Genomic DNA, 18,403 nt, shown 5'->3' with positions numbered 1-18,403 from the left:
CTCTGCTTGGCCGCACAGAACCAACAGCACTTGTCCACACTCCACACTACCCCAGCCAGCCAGCTAAGCCTCTCCTCATCCTCCAACTCCTCCAAGAAGCAGCGCAGAGCACCCACCCATCCATGGCGCTAGCGCGGCGGGTTCTGTCCGTCGCGGTGGCGGTGGCGCTCCTCGCGGCGTCGGCGTCGGCGGACTCGTGGCTGTACGAGAAGTTCACGACCGACGGCAACGTGCGCGCGGACTACAACTCGCAGGGGCAGCAGGTGACGTCGCTCATCCTCAACCAGCAGTCCGGCGGCGCCTTCAGCTCCCGCCAGAAGTACCTCTACGGCGAGTTCAGCATCCAGATGAAGCTCATCCCCCGCAACTCCGCCGGCACCGTCACATCCTTCTACGTGAGTCACCTTGGTTTCGACTGATGATTCGATTCGAGAGCCAAATAAATCGTTCAGATTCGTGAGACCGATGCTTCTGCTACTTGCAGCTCACCTCCGGCGACGGCCCCGGGCACGACGAGATCGACATGGAGTTCATGGGCAACAGCAGCGGGCAACCCGTTGTCCTCAACACCAACGTGTGGGCCAACGGCGACGGCAAGAAGGAGCACCAGTTCTACCTGTGGTTCGACCCCTCGGCCGACTACCACACCTACACCATCATCTGGAACGACAAGAACGTCATCTTCAAGGTGGACGACCTCTTCATCCGGAGCTTCAAGCGCTACGCCGACCTCCCGTACCCCGGCGGCAAGCCCATGTCCGTGCACGCCACGCTCTGGGACGGCAGCTACTGGGCCACGCAGCAGGGGAAGGTGAAGGTCGACTGGGCCGACTCCCCCTTCGTCGTCTCCTACCGCGGCTACAACGCCGACGCCTGCACCCCCAACGGCGACGGCCGCCCGCTCTCCTGCCCCGCCGGCACCGACCGCTGGATGAACCGGCAGCTCAACACCGCCGAGTGGGGCACCGTCGCCTGGGCCAAGAAGAACTACATGCACTACGACTACTGCGAGGATGGCTGGAGGTTCCCGAAAGGATTCCCCGCCGAGTGCTCGCGCCACTGATTGGTTGTGATTCTTCTCGCTCCGGTTCATCATCCCAATCATCCCCGTCTACACATCCACCGCCGATTGTTCTTGATTGATTGATTCCAGGGATGATGACTCGATTCCAATCCCCTCATTGGTGTTTGTTGTTCTTCACCTCTGGTCGATGAACAGGACAGGACATATGTTGCATCTATCGGCAATTTCTTGCCACCCCCATGTACATTTTGCCATCCACCATAGTGTTCTTGGTTTCGTTCTCTCTCTTTTTATTTTTTATTTACACTTTGGGTTATTGTTACTGAGAGAGGGATTACAGATAATAAAGGTGAATTCGTGGAGTAAATATACAACTACTAGTGAATCGCACAGTGACAAGATTGGGAATTTGTTAGTTATTCCGGCACCTGCACATGGTGTCAGTCGCCGCCAGGTACGGAGAAACCATAAAGAATACCTACCATGTAGTAGTTTTTCAAAAGAAAAATGAAGAATACCCTGACGATTGACTCTGATTTGAACTCCTCGGAGGAGTAGATCCATTTGGTTTTCAAAGTTTTTGCCTGGATACGCGGTTCGGATTAGATTCCTGCCCTGCGTGGGAACTATAAATGAATGCGGTCGGTAAACGATGGGGGAGTGCGACGGCAGGAGCAGTGATTGTCGTGAGTGTGCGGCAGCTGGGAGCCGGACGAGTGACAACCTGTTTCGGTTGCAGTCGTACACAAAAAGGGGAGCACAACTAGGCAGGGCTACCTACCATCATGTTCGTTACTCGCATCTTGCGTTTGGGTTGGTCAGTTCGTGCCTCATGTCACCGCCGTTAACTGCCAGATTCGTGGAGTACCTGACTGAGACAGTGAGGCTGAACGGTGGAGCAGTAGTATCTTGCCACTCAGATAAATTGGATATGTTTTCACTTCCATGTATATTTCAGTTAATGGTAACGGGCCTGCTCAGCAGCAATGGCTGCAGCCGCTGCACGCAGCCAGCAGCCGCTACAGGAGCTCTCTGGCCCTTGCCGCCCTGCGTGACTTGCGAATGGGGATGGCTTAACAGAAACAGAAAGGAGGATCTTTGCCTAGCAGCAGCTCTGCTACTTGTGCGTCCAGTCGTTCGGCTGGGCTGCAAACCAACTGCTGCAGCCGCAGCAAGAAGAAGCTGCATTAAAACCACTTACATTTATGTTACAGAAATGAATGGACTATTGGTAAGAAAAACTATTGGTACAATTGATTTTTAAAGGCTTTCTCACATTAAAGAAAGTTGGCCTCGCATAGAGGAAAAAATGGTTAACAAATAGTGTAGTCATCTTGAATGGTTTCTTGGTTTATATGCAGGCAAAATATGCCTTATAAATTCACATAGAGAGTAGTACTCACTAGCACTTCCTTCAATAGAAATACAAGTTTAAAGTTTATTCAAAGCAAAACTTTTCTTAGCTTGGACGATCAATAGGTAAACTCATATCAATAGTAAAACTTATATAGATTGACAATGATACAATATCAGGTTGATAGTAATAGATTCACCAATAAATGCACCTTCACAACCTATGACGTTTTCCTTTTTAAGATAATATATTTTTTAGATGCTTGAAGTCAAGTGGCATCTCGAGAGAAGACCATGTCGGTACCCTAATGGATTTGCTCGTCGAATTTATTGTTAGATTTACTAGAGTTTCTTAAGTTTGCGTTTAATTTATGCCACGTCAGAGACTAATATTTTTTGCCAAACTTTTTGACAGACGTGGTGAGGTGACCCGTGACCATTGTGACACTGTGGGTGAGCACCTCGATCTCTCTTACCGTAGTCGAGGTGACGGAAACTGTGCCACTGACACCGTCCACCACCGCGGAGGTGCCCTCCAGCATCCAAAATATCCAATCCTTCTGCAGAGCTGTGGACAGATAGCATAGAGATTGAGGGCCTGCCAACCTGGCGCGGAGACACCGAGGTTGCTCCATCCTTGGGAGCCTAGCCACGTCACGTGTTTCTCCTCCTAGGTCACACAGTCCTAGCAAGTCAGAGCAGGGGTGGGGTCACTTTTGGATGTTGCTGGAGATCTCGAACAGGAACGGTGCACTTTGTGGCCTAAACTCTGCGGTTTTTTTAACGAACTGCACACGTAATGCGAGTTTCTAATATAAGCAGAAAAATACAAAATTACGGTATCGGGAAGCCATAGGAGGAAAAAAAAAAGAAAAAAAACAAACTATACTCGTCTAGTTGGATTGGGATCCTCTAAACCTAACCGGTTGGATTGGGACATCAACGCGGCCACACCACTTCACTCGACAACGGCAACTGAACCGAAGCCTTATCATGACACCATCCAACATTATCACGCTCATGTAGTCGCCGAAACCTCCAAGCGTGACCTCGCGTTGACAGGAACATGAAAGAAACAGACCGCACCACACCGAGAAAGCCACCGCCATGCGGGACTCATCGCCGTAGTGCTACTGCAACACCACACTCTACCCGACAGAGTGATATCACTATATCCGGACTTCTCGTATACTGCAATGGAGAGCAATGTTGCCCCGCTTCCCAAGGTCTCCACCAAACAGCCAAACTGCCGTCGTTGGTCGAGTTCGCTCTGTTGCTTCACCTGCGCACATAGTCTTCGCCATCGGGCCAGCAGCCAAAGAAGTTATTTGCGCCGTTTTCCGACGATGTACCATACCGGTGTAGCCCAGCAAAGCTGAGCCACCCGCCGCAGTCCGCTGCAAACATAGTCATCCCACGATGCCGTTGCTGCAAGCGCCGTCCTCCGACGCAGTCCCACATCTCACTAATAGTTGCCAAGCAACGCCAGCCGCTGCGATCCGCTGCAAGCAGCCAATCCGACAAAAATACGACAACCCCTATCCGCTGCCAGAATTGCGATAGTCTCCACGCAAGCTCGGCAACCCCCATCAAGCCAGCCCTCCTGCACCATGCCACCTTGCAGCATCGCAAGCTTGTCGCGGTGGTGCAGCCACCACCTGTTGCAGCCTCCCATGATCAATGGCGTCACCAGCAATGCCACAAGTCGAGTTGGGTCTCTAAAGACGATGTCTCCAAGGAGGGAACAACACCAATGGCGCCGCCGTCGCTCGTCTAGAATCTGGACAGGTTTTTCACCCAGAGTACCCCGTGCAGCAGGGATAGGGCTCCAAGATGATGCCCCCAGCGAGGAGAATGATGCCCTATGGTGCCGCTACCATCGCCACCAGCAATGCCGACAAAAGGCTTTCGCCCGGAGCATCCCATCCGAAGCCACTGCACATACACTGCCCGACACTCCCAGGACCGTAGCCATGGAAGCCCCCTGGGGGGCGGCACCGCCGCCGTGCCTCCTCACGTTGCGCGAAGACCCCCTCGGTTGCGCCAGTCGCCGGCTCGTGCCGTATCCGCATGTAGCCGCCGCCGCCCTGCTGGCACTCCTTCTACCACCTCCACTTATGACCACTGTCGCCGCAGCCTCCCCTGGCCAGATCTGCCGGGGTCTCACCCCTGGCTTGACCACCACAACTTCCACCACCAAGACTCCGCGCCCGTGTGCTACCACCCCACCTCACTGCCTGCGCTCGGCCATCGCATAAACCGTGCGACCCTCACTCGTGCAGCACACACGCATGCCTGCCACCGGTCCGTTGCCGTGCAGGTCCCTCACCCTGCACGACACCGTCTTGGAAGGCTAGACCCAGCCACCCGGAGTAGGGGTGGTGCGCAGGCGGCTGGCCGTCCCACGCTCGTGAGCATCCATCCCTAGCCCGCTACAGTGGCCGCGCTCGGGTCACCATCGCGCCCATGCAGTTACCTCGCACCCGCGGCAGTGCGTCCACTGACAGATAGCTCTGGGCATGAAGGCTGTAGATCCGGGCGAGAGGACGCCGGATCTGCCCGCAGCGGAGCCGGATCTGCAGCGACGACCACCAGCCCGGACATCCCTCCTCTATGGGTTGACCCGTGCTATGAACCTCCACCATTAGACATGGAAAGGAGAGTAAAGTCCCTACCGCCGCCATCCTTGCCCTCCACCGGGCTTCTGGCGTCAAGCTCCGACGGCGGTAGGTTTGGGAGCAAGTGGGGGAAAGCCTTGTGGCGGTGAGTCTGAGACCGCCCGAGCCGCCCGGGAGAACGACGCGGGGAGCAGCTGCTCTGTTTGCTTCTGCAGTTTTTGGTAATTTTGCGCAATAACATTTGGAAAAAGAAAGAAAAGAAATAAAGCTAGTCAATTCCATCCGAATCGCATGCCAATTGTGCTCACCTAATCATGTAAAGGCAAATATCACACCAGCAGCAGCAACGGCGGTTACTGCACACCATGTCAACTGATCAAGACAAGGAGATGGATAAAAGGGGAGCTAGCCCCCGTGCCTTTCCACGCTGGAATTGCAGGGGGACATGCGCAACGGCGACGACGAAGACACATCTGGTGCTTATCTAAAAGCGCTCCAGATTTGGGGCCAGTGGGCGACAGAATAATGCGCTCATGCTTATCTCTCTCTTGTATCAGATCCCAGGATGGCGAGGCTGGCTTGTCAAGATGAATGCATTGCTGCGCAAGGGGCCCAAGAAAGCTGTGATGGGGGGCGGGCCGTCGCTCAATGAGGGAATGGAGTGCTCTGTGGGCCTGTGATGGAATAAAGGTTGCCTGCCGCACTGGACTACGATGGATGCTCAGACCTAACTCTTCTCTTGTTAATGGCTAATCATGCTATAAATCATGCCTCGAATGCTGGTTTTTTTTGGGATAGGTTTTTTATTTGCTTCTGTACTCTTCTCCATTATCCTGAGAGGTTAATTTGGAGCACACGGTGGTGTAACAACAAATATAATGTCGTTACTGTACAATTCCACGGGTCTGCTCCGTATACGTCGCTTTCTTAGAGCCCTTGGTCAGTGAAGCAACATAGGAAATGCCATTCTGTTCTCGGTGAAACGCAAAAAAAAAAAAAGGAAAAAAGAAAAAGAGCAGCTCCAGCTCCAGCATCACGCAAGGGGCAGTGGGATCTCATTCCAGTATGCATCCAATTCGCCTTCATCTAATAAGCAGAAAGCTATCGTTCCCTCAGCGCTGCATGCAGGCCACAATGTTTTCTCGAAAACATGTCGAGCACTCTGTAGTCAGCCATACTGGGCCGAATAAACGGATGGAGTTGGACACCGGGAACGAGGGATGCTATTAAACTTCCAAAGTTTGAGATTCGTGCAAGAGCTGTTCTCCGTCGGATCCAACGCCGTCCTTCTCCTCTGCCTCGCTCGTTTTCTCGCCCCGCCGCTGTTCTGCACGTGCCGCTGTTCACTCCTCCGGTGATGTCCACTCGCGCCGCCATCCGTCGTCGCCGGAATCCGTTTTAGGGTTCGGGATTGTCGGGGGCTTCCATTCCCTGGCGGACGGACCTAGAGGGAGCAGGTCGGCATGCCCGGCGCGTAGGATCTAGCGTGCGTGTGTTGTTGCACCGTACTGGGACGTGCAACGCAGTTGCTGGTCGATCTGTCTTCCATTCCATGTACAGGAGCCCCCGTTGGACACGGTTAGAACTAGAAGAGGTCAACATTGTAACTGCTCATCCATATGTGATTTGATCAGCTCTTTAATTCCTGTACTTCGTCTCGCACTGCATACGTTACCATTGCTGCACAACGTAGGGAACAGTTTGATCTGGTACTGTTTTCGAGGCCATAGTTTGAAGGTTAATAATAACTCTTATTTGTGCAAAAAATTTACTCTTATTTTACAGTGCCCACGACTACCACATTTGTACGCTATAATCTACAATTTCTTAGGCTACTTGTTTGTCAAACATGGAGAATAGTTTGAGTCTGCATGTGATCTATAAAAAGGAAATTGAGTAATTTTTTTACTCCACAACTATAGGACAGAGACAACTATACATGCATACATGTACACGACACCAGAGGTGGGCCCAGATAATTGCCGGAGAAGGGCAGTGGTGTCCAAGGTCCGTGTCTTGGTCGGCCGCCCCCTGGCCACATGACGCGATGCGCTCCATGCTCCGTGCGAGGTGTGATCGCGCCCTTCGACGCATGCACCATTCGCGGCACGGTGGCAGTCAGTGGTCGACCGCCTAGGTTTGCCCGCCGTTGATTCCAACAGCGGAAGGTTGAAAGGAACGGGAGGAGGCTAGGAGCATAGTTTTGCCACACGGTACAACAGCCAGGAACAGAGAATTGGGCTAAGGCAGAGTGGCAGACCAAATTGGACCATGATGCCATTGGGCCAGGAGCGGGGTAGGGAGAGGTGGTTGGTTACTCTTTGTTTGTGTCATTCTTTGTTTTTTTTAATACATGTACATACTATATACTATGCATAATTTGTTTTAAAAAATAACAGGTATTCAATTGAGTACCCTTGAATTGAAGTGGGCCCGCTCTTGCACGACACTCACGCACAAAAGCGTGTGAGTGTGATAAAGTGGGAACTTTGAAGCCATAGTGAACCAACTTACAATTGCTGGTGGACGGGTAATGTTTGAATATTTGAATTGGAATGGTTAGCTTGCAAAATATCATGGTTGAGGCAAATCTACAAATATGCATAGTTATTTGTAAGAGAATTTCTTATTTGATACTAGAAGATGACTCAATTCCTTTCTTGATCCTGGAATTTTCTTTTGTCCCTTATATGACGCTGAGTTCTAACTTTTATTTTTTATTTAACATTTTCATCATTTCCATTAGTTAAGTCAGACGAAACAACCATCAAATCACCTTCAAAATTCATGAAACTTTTTCTAGGCATAGAACAAATGTAGAAGATTCCATTTTGCTTAAAAACACACATGTACCTTTGTAGTTGTCAAATTAAAATTTAACAAATTCGGCTACTTTTGAAGAATATTTGAATTTTTATGGCATTAAAGTGCTTTCCAAAAATAATTGGGAAACAACCAATATTCTTCAAATGAGATGTAACTTATAAAATTGTTTACCATCACAGGATACATAGCGAATTATGAGGTTCTTCTAAAATTTCCTATTCTTCATAATTCTCTATGTAACTTATGCTAGAATATAATTTAATGAATTACTGCATCTGATATGAGGAATATTTTTTATTTTCCTATAATTTTTTAAAAGTGTTTTCTGCTATAAAAAGTGAATAAGTTTTACAAGTACTCTAGTTTGGTGAATTTTTATTTTAAAACCTTAAAGGTGCATGTGTTTTTTTAATAAAAGTCAGTTAATCTTCATTTATTTTATCACTATAATTTTTTTTGTGATTTTTGGAGGTGTTTTGGAGATATTTTCACCTAAATTAACAAACATAACTAATGAAAATATCAAATAATGAATGAACATGTGAACTTGGTGTTATATTAGGGAGGGAAACTTTTTCAGGGTCAAGAAAATGAATTAAGTTATCATCCTACGTGAAATAAGAATTTTCCACTATTTGTATAAAATGAAGTATATGGATACCATTATCATGATTCTAGTCTACTCCATTTGTTTCAAAATGTAAGATATTTTAGGTTTTTCATCAGACAAACTTCTCTAACTCTAACCATGTTTATAGCAAGGTGCACTAACATCTACAATATCTAATTATTAGGTATTTTGTATACGTTGTATACACTTTGGTAATGTTTAAAATCTTGACTTAGGATAAGATTAACACATATTATATTTAGAATGGAGGTAATAATTATTAGAAACATGTTATCATTAGTGAAACTGCACAAGTTGATGGCATATGTACCCCAAGACTTCGTGACTGGAGGAAGTATATTTCATTTGAAGAATGCACAATAAGATTATATTGTGATGTTGTATTTGAAGTTCTAGATAAATGTTATTCTAATCAAGCAAGTTTTATGTTTAACAGAAACACTTATGATTTTGTCTAATTAGAACCAAATAGGAACAACAACACAAGCAGTGGGATAACTGCTATATATTTCGGTGAAAAATAACCTAAATTTCTCATTGCCATTATACACAAAAATAATATACTCAGAAAATGGACTTATAGCAAAACCAGTTCATTATAAAACAGAAATCCTACTCTCCAATACTATAATATTTAAGTGTAGTCTTTTCTATGATTAGCCCCTTCTAAATTTTCGTGTTTGTCTCGAGAGAGAAATACCCCAATCCTAAAATTTGCATGAGAAATCAATCTCCCATGGCCATTGAGGTGATAGTCTCGCAATATTATAAGATTTATGCTTTTAGATTTATCATGAGAAATATTACGACCACAACATATAATTTGCATGTTGTTAAACTATACAGACTTTTAAGGATAGAGGGAGTAGTTATTACTATGATAGTATGTGGTTTGTACAATAACGTAAACACAAAACGAATGAGATCATGGTGCATAATGGTGGAATGGGTGTTTAATCTCTTTATTTGATTGCACGTCTGTAACGTTATCAGATACCAAAGTTCATTTGATTTTGCGAAAAAAGAAGAAGAGGACAACCAACAATGAACATAAAAAAGAAAGATACAGGTCTGAAAGGAAGCATCGGTTTAATTTCAAGATGAATTCAACAGGTAATTAAAGTCAAAACCAATCTTTCATACAAACACGATGAACCTTGAAACACCAAAATCATTCCCAATATTTGCAACCCGAGAAAATCCCCCAATCTCTATAGCAGCAACATCCATGGTGAGCAAGATCTTGGAACACAAATCCATCCAAAGCTAGGGAAGATTAGGAGGAGACATCATCGCTGATAGAGATGGCCTTGCTGCTGCTGTGAATGGCGCCATCGTTCCTCCTCCACCCCGCCATCTCAAGAACAGATCCGTATGCAAGGAATGGGAGAAGAGATCAAGAGATGGGATAGGAGACGAGAGATGGGAGCGGAGAAGGAGGTCGCTGGCATGATGATAGAGTTTGCATGGGCCTATGATCTGATTACAGGGTTTTAATTGATTACCATCACTGATGACTAGAAACAAACAACTGTACATAGATCCGTTCCCGTCCGTAAAGCGATTAATTACGTTACATTTCGACAAACCCCAAACACTATCTACAATTTTTTTATCACATAAATGATACATTAATAGAGTAATTATCAGTTAAAGTTTTTGTCCTAACAAAAAAAATGGCTGGTAAGGATGAACTGAAGGAGGAGGGATTGATGTACCACTTTTCCATCTTTAGCTGCCAGGACCTGGCCAATTAAGCATGCCTATGGTCAAAGACAGAGTATAGCATTCCACGTATGTAACAGAAGATGTGGTTCTTGACACTGGCGCGTCCGCCGGTGGGTGGACGTGCACATGCACATGCACATGCACATGCAGGTGATGATGAGCAGGTAGCCCGGCCGTCAGCGGTGGACGCGACGGGAGGGGCGTGCGGCGCCGCGAGGAGACACGGCATCCACCGATGATGTCTGTTGCGCTCGTTCATTTGCCCGCCCGGCCGCGCGTACACCGGAGCACATGCCATGTCGTCGTCTATGAAGTTTTTGCCTGTAAGCGCGTTGAAGATACCGCAAAAAGCAGCGGCCTCTCTCTACACAGCGAGGAGGGCGTCCGGCTTTGGCCAAAGTGTCAACGGAAACAGACCCGATGCCATGTCGATTCTTTCGTTATGTCACCAACACCAACCGGTATGATCAGTGGACAGCACAAAAGGATGTGTGATCGATGACACAGGCGGCGGTGCCGTAGCAGGTTTTTGTATACAAACATGAGGGACTAATGATTGGGGTTGGCACAGTGTAGTCGGGTATGGAGGGATGCAGGGTATGCATGATGCCATGATGCATGATACAGCGTGCTGTTGTCTTTCTGGATAAGAAAACGTCTTCCAATATGTATTGATTGATCTACTCCTATTAACATACAGATACAGGTACAGCATCCACGTATGGCATTCTAGGATAGCAGATGGATCATTGTGTCTTCCCATTTGGTACACGCACATGGATGCAGATTCCAGTTCCCTGACCTCATCCCATTATGTCCAATTTTCGTTAAACGCTTTCAGACAGGACTTGCCAAATAGCCATAGCAATCATGTGGTTAGTTCTGAACACAATTAGGTGTTCTACAAAGCTACAACAGACTTTTTACTGTCCACCAAACGGTACCACGAAGTAATGGGAGGTACAATTTTTAGTGCCTACTCCCTTCGTCCCAAATAGTATGTCCCACGAAGTATAGTCTAGATGTATAATAGTATCTATGAATAAAAAAGCTAAAATGACTTAGAATTTGAAACGGAGGAAGTACTAGATAACAAAATTCCTACAATTTTGGTACCTTATTGCGATTAAGTTTTGATTGACTGTAGAAGGCTCCGACTATCACCACAACATACTCAATATTTTCCAAGTATTTGTTTTGTAATGCCCAAGGGTTATTGTTGTTAATAATTTTTTTCTCTAGTGGCCTATGGTTTTACAGACTATTTTGAACGATCCCTGAGAAAAGAAAAACAAATTAGGAACTAAGAAACCTCAACGAACATTTCCGCAAAGGACCGTGGATCACTTATTAATTGTCTTAATTAGCCCAAAAAACCCTTCGCTATTAGAGAAAATTCTAATTAGAAAGACTAATAACCATCACCATTCTCCAAAATACACTCGAGAAGTGTTGGAAATCAGTTAATATATGATGCCTGTGAATAAAAAGCGTATTCGTGTTTTGGAGTGATCAGTACAGTAGCCTATGTTCATATGGCACATTTAATTATTTCTGTAAACAAACTCTAGCAAACATGGGCTCTCGTCAACAATAGAATTTTGTAATTTGTTCTCTTACTAAAGAGAAATATTTTAAATTACTCTTTCCTTCTATTCAATGATGTTTGCTCCATGACTTTAAGAAGATTCTCCCAGCTCACAACAACTATAAATATTGCTGTATGAAAAGGCACGATAAAAATTACATGCTTCTTTCATCTGGAAAATTAAAACTAGGTGTACAACCGCCCACACGGTTCCTCAGGGCTGCTTTTTAATCACAAGTTCACAAAGAAGAAAAAGAATGATACATCCAATAAAAAGATGCTGATCACACAGCTGACGATGCTGATCGATCAGCTCAGTTGCGGTTGCACTCGGCGGGGAGTCCTTGCGGGAACCTCCACGCATCCTGGCAGTAGTTGTAGCGCATGTAGTTGCGCTCCGCCCACCTCACGGTGCCCCACTCGGCGCCGTTGAGCCTCTTGCCCATCCACCCGTCCCTGCCGGCGTGGCACGCGCCCCCGGCGACGCAGGCGTTGGCGTAAAAGCTGCGGTAGGAGACGACGAAGGGCGCCCTGTTCCAGTCGATGGGGACCTTGCCCTTCTCCGTGGCCCAGTAGCTGCCGTCCCACAGCGTGGCGTGCAGCGTCATGGGCTTGGAGCTCGGGTAGGCGAGGTCGGCGTAGCGCTTGAAGGAGCGGATGAACACGTTGTCCACCTTGAAGAGGATGTTCTCCGGGTTCCAGATGATGGTGTAGGTGTGGTAGTCGGCCGAGGGGTCGAACCACAGGTCGAACTGGTGCTCCTTCTTGCCGTCGCCGTTGGCCCACACGTTGGTGTTGAGCACCACCGGCTGGCCGCTGGAGTTGCCCATGAACTCCATGTCGATCTCGTCGCGCCAGTCGTCGGTGCCGGACGAAAGCTGCAATTACATTGCCCACACAGAAGAACATCTCAGCAAAGGATGGTCGAGCGAGTTGTTTTATTTTTGTACTTGTCAAGTCTAGATAAAAAGCTAATAACTTACGTAGAAGCAGGAGACTGTGCCGGCGGAGTCTCCCCGGATGAGCTTCATCTCGATGCTGAACTCGCCGTAGAGGAACTGCTCCTTGGAGTTGAACCCAGCGGGGCCGGAGCTCCGGTCGAGGTTGAGCATCATCACCTTCTGGCCAGACGCGTCGTACCCCGTGCGGACGGTGCCGTCTGTGGTGAATTCTCTGAGCCAGGACGCCGCCGAGGCGACCTGCAAGATCGCGAGGGCAACGACGACGGCGAGCAGAGCCGGAGAACGCCGCGCCATGGTGGCCGCCGCTCTAGAGCTTCTTGGAGATGGGCTTGGAAAGTGAAGTGCGCTTGGGTTGTGTGTGATGCGAAGAAGCGCAGATGTCGCGGCTTTATAGTGGTGGCCATGGTGGTCTGCCCCTGACGGTGCTGGGGCAGGGACACACGTCTTGTTGATGAAAGCATGGGGCACTTTTTTTTTGGCTTGCATTATAAGGTCGGCGCGAAGGTCGTTACAATTATTCGGGCTGCACATGGGCTACAATACAATCAGCGATAATCTTGGGTGTTGATATTCATTGGCAGTTTGATGATGTGTCCTAAGGAACATAGATTATTGTGGAATTGAACGGATGGTAAGGTTCAGATAGGGTACTTTGCTCAACTGTACCAATTTTGCCACATGTTTCCTTTCGAAAGAGGTAAAACCCCCCTTCCTGAACATTATATCAGTCTTCTGAAGATAATTTACTTGCTTTTGACAGACAGTCCAAACATGGGCTGAACATAAGCTTGCCACTGATGTGCTGCCTTGCATCATCTGTCAACCATAAGGAACTCTGGAATTCATCAGCATCGATGAGCGAACCAAAATCAAGCTTAGGAATAAGTCAAGTGTCACCGATGATGCCTCGTTAATCTCTCCATTCATTGGGTTAGTTGCGCGTTCGTTGCATAACCACTCCGAGCCTCTCCCATCACATCAACCAACGTCGTTGCGGACATGCCATGTTATCGACTTATCATGCATAAGCATCACATAGAGAGCTAAATCCTGAATAGTAGCCGTTAGTCGTCAAACAGAGCTGTGCTGGGGGGCCAGCGCGCAATGATGCTTTGTGTGCTAGCTAGAACAGAATAAATTAGCTTGCTCTCCATCGTCTGGCCGTGTGAATATACACACTGGAAAGACATGAGATGTTCAGACCAAACCGTTTTACTTAGATGCTAATAATCATGCATGCTCAAAAAGCCAAAATCGTGTCACTGAAGTTCTTGGCGCAATGATGAACTATTGGGATACTTCAATGTATTTCAATACTTCAAAGTGCATGGGTTCATATAATGCCTGCAGTGGAAGCGGGGTGCGGTAAATTAAATTCTCTTGTGCTTTCTCCTACTTTAAGATTCTATTGCACTCAACTAGTTATTTGCAATTAGCCCTTTGGGTTGGCTGCAAGTAGGCTTTTTCTTGATGGACTGCTTCTGCATGGGTTCAGGTTTTAGGCGAGGAGGGGTACTTTTGTCGGTCGGACATAGAGGAAGCTCCGGATGCTAGGATAGCCTGTGGTAGTTGCAGGCCTAGGAGGAGATAGAGGGGGCAGCGAGGCAGCATGGACACCACTTGCCATGACGGTGATGTCGATCCCCGGTGGAGGCAGCAACGAAGAGTTGGCTTGGGAGTGGTCATGACGGTAGTGGAGGCAAGGGCGAGTGTCGGATATACATCCACGGGCTGATCAGCACGAGTTCCAAATATGGGCTGATCAGCATGACGATAGTGAAGATTACAGTGCATGATGGCGTAGTTGATCATGCTAAACAGGACCTGCTAGGTGCTACGGCCAGATAAAAACAAGTCAATTAGCAGCCATAATGTCTCTAACCAGAGCAAGTCAATTAACTGCAAACATTGATTTCAGCAGGTTCTGCTACTTGATTTCAGCAGGTTGCAGCTAGTTACAACAGCAGAAGCTTAAATCAGCTCTTATCTTCTATAGCATTGCTGAATGAGTTGCCCATTGATGTGGTATTGATTGAATAAAATAAGCATTAATATTTTCTAATGCCACTGATGTCAAGAATCCTAGTTCTGGTGTTAAGAAGTTATGTCTTTTTTATGATCTCTAGTGTTGCTTGAGCTAGCAGTCTAGCATCCTACTCGTTGAAACTAATATAACTGATGTTACAGAGAATGAAACTAATATAACTGATGTTACATGTTTTTTCTCTGCAGCTGTCTGCCTCCAGTGCTGCTACAACTACAACTTAACACCAAGAAGCCTCTTGTGCCCACTTCACATCATGAATACAGCTCCTGTTTCAATGAACTTTTCAATATTGGCTATTGTTTTCTTTTGATTAGAATCAATGAGTGTTGAGGAGCATGAAGAGGGGAGCTTTTCTCCCCTGGGCTGGGGAGGGATGCGGATGTCCAGAAAAATCACCGTAGGGATGTGCTACTGCTTCCAAAGGAGCCCTCAAGATTATTGCTGATTGTAGCCCATGTGCAACCCGAATAATTGTAACGACCTTCGCGCCCACCCAATAATGCATGAAAAAGAAGTTCCCATGCTAACTTCGTCAACAAGACGTGTGCCACCGTCAGGGTGAAGACCCCCACGCCCACCCTATAAAGCCGCGCCATCTCCTTCGCCCCACAACCAAACAATCCACTACACTATACATTCCAAGCTCATTTCCAAGAAGCTCTAGAGTAGCCACCATGGCGCGGCGTTCTCTCGCTCTGCTCGCTGTCGTCCTCGCGTACTTGCAAGTCGTTTCGGCGACGTCCTGGCTCAGACAATTCACCACGGATGGCACCGTCCGCAAGGGATACGACGCTTCAGGCCAGCAGGTGGTGATGCTCAAACTTGACCGGAACTCCGGCGCCGCCGGCCTAAACTCCAAGCAGCAGTACCTATACGGTGAGTTCAGCTTCGAGATGAAGCTGATCCGGGGAAACTCCGCCGGCACTGTCTCCTGCTTCTACGTAAGTTGTTAGCTTTTTACCTATACACGACAAGTACCAAATAAAAAACCCCTCTCGCTCGATCCTTAGCTGAGATACTCTTCTGTGTGGGACAATATATTTGCAGCTTTCGTCCGGCACCGACGACTGGCGCGACGAGATCGACATGGAGTTCATGGGCAACTCCAGCGGCCAGCCCGTGGTGCTCAACACCAATGTGTGGGCCAACGGCGACGGCAAGAAGGAGCACCAGTTCAACCTGTGGTTCGACCCTTCAGCCGACTACCACACCTACACCATCATCTGGAACCCCACCAACATCCTCTTCAAGGTCGACAACGTGTTCATCCGGTCCTTCAAGCGCTACGCCGACCTGCCCTACCCGAGCTCCAAGCCCATGACGCTGCACGCCACGCTGTGGGATGGCAGCTACTGGGCCACTGAGAAGGGCAAGATCCCCATCGACTGGAACAGCGCGCCCTTCGTCGTCTCCTACCGCAGCTTCTACGCCAACGCTTGCGTCGCCGGCGGCGCGTGCAATGCCGGCAGGGGTGGGTGGATGAGGAAGAGGCTCAATGGCGCCGAGTTGGGAACGGTGAGGTGGGCGGAGCGCAACTACATGCGCTACAACTACTGCCAGGATGGGTGGAGGTTCCCACAGGGGCTCCCCGCCGAGTGCAGCCGCAAGTGATCAATCCGCGCCGTCTGATCCATTGCTTTTGGTTTCTTTTTATTGGATTTGTGATTCTTTGTTCCTCTTTGTGAATTTGTGATTAAAAAGCAGCCCTGCAACAACTCGTGTGGGCGGTTGTACACGTAGTTTTCTTCCAGAAGAACGAAGCATGCTATTTTTTACCGTGCATTTGTATGCAGCAATACATACACCACGCTAGAAATACTTTATGCTGACGGCTAGAACAGATTTGTGCTAGCAGGTATCGTACCCACCAGCAATCTTGGGCCAGCACAAATACCGTCTGTGCTGGTAGGCTTCAGGAGCAACTTGCCCAGCAGAGTAAGAAATCATTGAAACTATTGTCTGACTAGCCGAATTTAGCCTTCAGGATCAGAAAATGAAGGACGAAACGCAACACTATTCACTTCTTCCCACATCCCTCATACATACAGTCCTTTGCTGCCTTCTTGAGTGTCTCGAAATTCTCTAACCCTTTAGCACTCCCTAGCAACACTTCTGGTTCAATGTGGCGCAACATGTCCTCCGTATCAACATCATGTTCCTCGTCCACGTGTGGTTCCACACACGCATCTGTTTGATCACCATTTTGATCTCCACGGTCATAATCATCATCCATCATAGCATGATCATTTTTGTTTGCATCATCACCACCCACTTCATTAGAGCCAGTATCAATGTCTGTGTTGTTGAAAGTACCTCCTGCCTCATCATGGTGGGACCAAATTGTGTATCCATCCACAAAACCTCGCTTTATCAAATACCTCTTAATGACATTAGTATTCTCCTATACAAGATTGTTGCTACAATCAAAACACGGACAACGTATTTGCTTTATCTTGCAAATGCGAGCGTGCTTCTCCGCAACCTCCACAAACTTTGATACCTCTAACATGAATGTATGCGAAAGTTTTCGTATGCCATACATCCATGCTCTATGATCCATCTTTAACAACCTATGACAACAATTCTATGTTATATTAACTAATTTAATGAGCTATGGGTCGCAATTCTATAAACTCAATTAAATTATGGATGCAGTAACTAATAAGTAGGAAAAAATATAATAAAAAATAATTCTATATTACCCTAAATGAAACTCAATTAAACCATGGATGTAATAATTAATAAGTAGAAGGAAAAAAAAATCAAACTTAGTTATATATTAAATTCAATCAAACTCAATTCTATATTACATTAAAATAATAAATATAGCATTGTAATTGTTATAATATGATCATAGAATTTTATTTTAAAAAATATCCATCTCTAGTTATTTTCTCTCTCTTCTAGGTCTAAATGTAGATCTAGATGACAACCTAATGAAGCTAGAAATGATGGATAGAAGTTGAAAAAGAAGGTTGGAATGGCACAAATTTATCTTTTATAGCGACCTCCTCCAAAGAAAATAAGAGCAAAACCTTCCCCCTTAGATTTAGTATTTTTGGAGCTTTTCCCGAGCTCTTCTCGGGCAAGCTCCAAATGGAAGGTTGGCTGGGGAAGAAACTGTTCGCAGCTTTATCTGAGCAGCATTTGTGGTGGCGGGCCACCTAACGCACCCGCTAGTACAGATGCATCCCATCTGTACTGGCGGGCACTAGCCCAGCGGTCCCGGTCACCTTTGTGCTAACGGGTGCCAATTCTGTCTGCTAGCATGCTAATTTTGACATGCCAGAACAAATTGTTTCTGGCGTAGTGATAGTTGGTTTGAGCTGTGGGAATCTCCTTAAAGTCAAATATCATTGAATAGAAGTTAAGAATAATTTAAAAAATCTCTCTTCAAAACATAGAAGAATGTAGAGAATTCTATTGGTGACAAGAGCCCATGTTAACTTAGAGGTTGTTTACAGAAATATTGAAATGTATGATATCAATCATAGGCCACTGTACTGATCACTCCGAAACACAAATATGCTTTTTATTCACAGGCATAATATATACTACTAGATTTCCAACATTTCTCGTGTATTTTGGCGGATGGTGATGGTTTATTAGTCTTTTTTAGAATTTTC

The 18,403-nt window shown here is 46.9% G+C and overlaps 3 protein-coding genes across 3 annotated transcripts; 2 read left to right on the top strand and 1 right to left on the bottom strand.

Moving 5' to 3' along the window:
• On the top strand, positions 1 to 1,398 carry LOC101752890 (xyloglucan endotransglycosylase/hydrolase protein 8). The gene is made up of 2 exons (XM_004972453.4): positions 1 to 395; positions 485 to 1,398. The coding sequence occupies exons 1-2, from the start codon at positions 123 to 125 to the stop codon at positions 1,061 to 1,063; spliced, it is 852 nt and encodes a 283-aa protein (XP_004972510.1). The 5' UTR covers positions 1 to 122; the 3' UTR covers positions 1,064 to 1,398.
• Positions 1,399 to 11,878: 10,480 nt separating this feature from the next.
• LOC101752480 (xyloglucan endotransglycosylase/hydrolase protein 8) lies at positions 11,879 to 13,077 on the bottom strand. Its single transcript, XM_004972452.2, has 2 exons — positions 12,752 to 13,077; positions 11,879 to 12,646 (listed from the first exon to the last, which is right to left on the bottom strand). Exons 1-2 carry the CDS (start codon positions 13,022 to 13,024, stop codon positions 12,083 to 12,085), a joined length of 837 nt encoding a protein of 278 aa, XP_004972509.1. The 5' UTR covers positions 13,025 to 13,077; the 3' UTR covers positions 11,879 to 12,082.
• Positions 13,078 to 15,400: 2,323 nt separating this feature from the next.
• Positions 15,401 to 16,559, top strand: LOC101786626 (xyloglucan endotransglycosylase/hydrolase protein 8). Its single transcript, XM_004972451.2, has 2 exons — positions 15,401 to 15,718; positions 15,825 to 16,559. The coding sequence occupies exons 1-2, from the start codon at positions 15,452 to 15,454 to the stop codon at positions 16,386 to 16,388; spliced, it is 831 nt and encodes a 276-aa protein (XP_004972508.1). The 5' UTR covers positions 15,401 to 15,451; the 3' UTR covers positions 16,389 to 16,559.
• The last annotated feature ends 1,844 nt before the right edge of the window (positions 16,560 to 18,403 follow it).

Source organism: Setaria italica, chromosome VI, assembly GCF_000263155.2.
Source record: "Setaria italica strain Yugu1 chromosome VI, Setaria_italica_v2.0, whole genome shotgun sequence".
NCBI classification, from domain to species: Eukaryota; Viridiplantae; Streptophyta; class Magnoliopsida; order Poales; family Poaceae; genus Setaria; species Setaria italica.
Note: the sequence above shows the minus strand (reverse complement) of the source record. Positions and strands in the feature narration are given on the sequence as shown.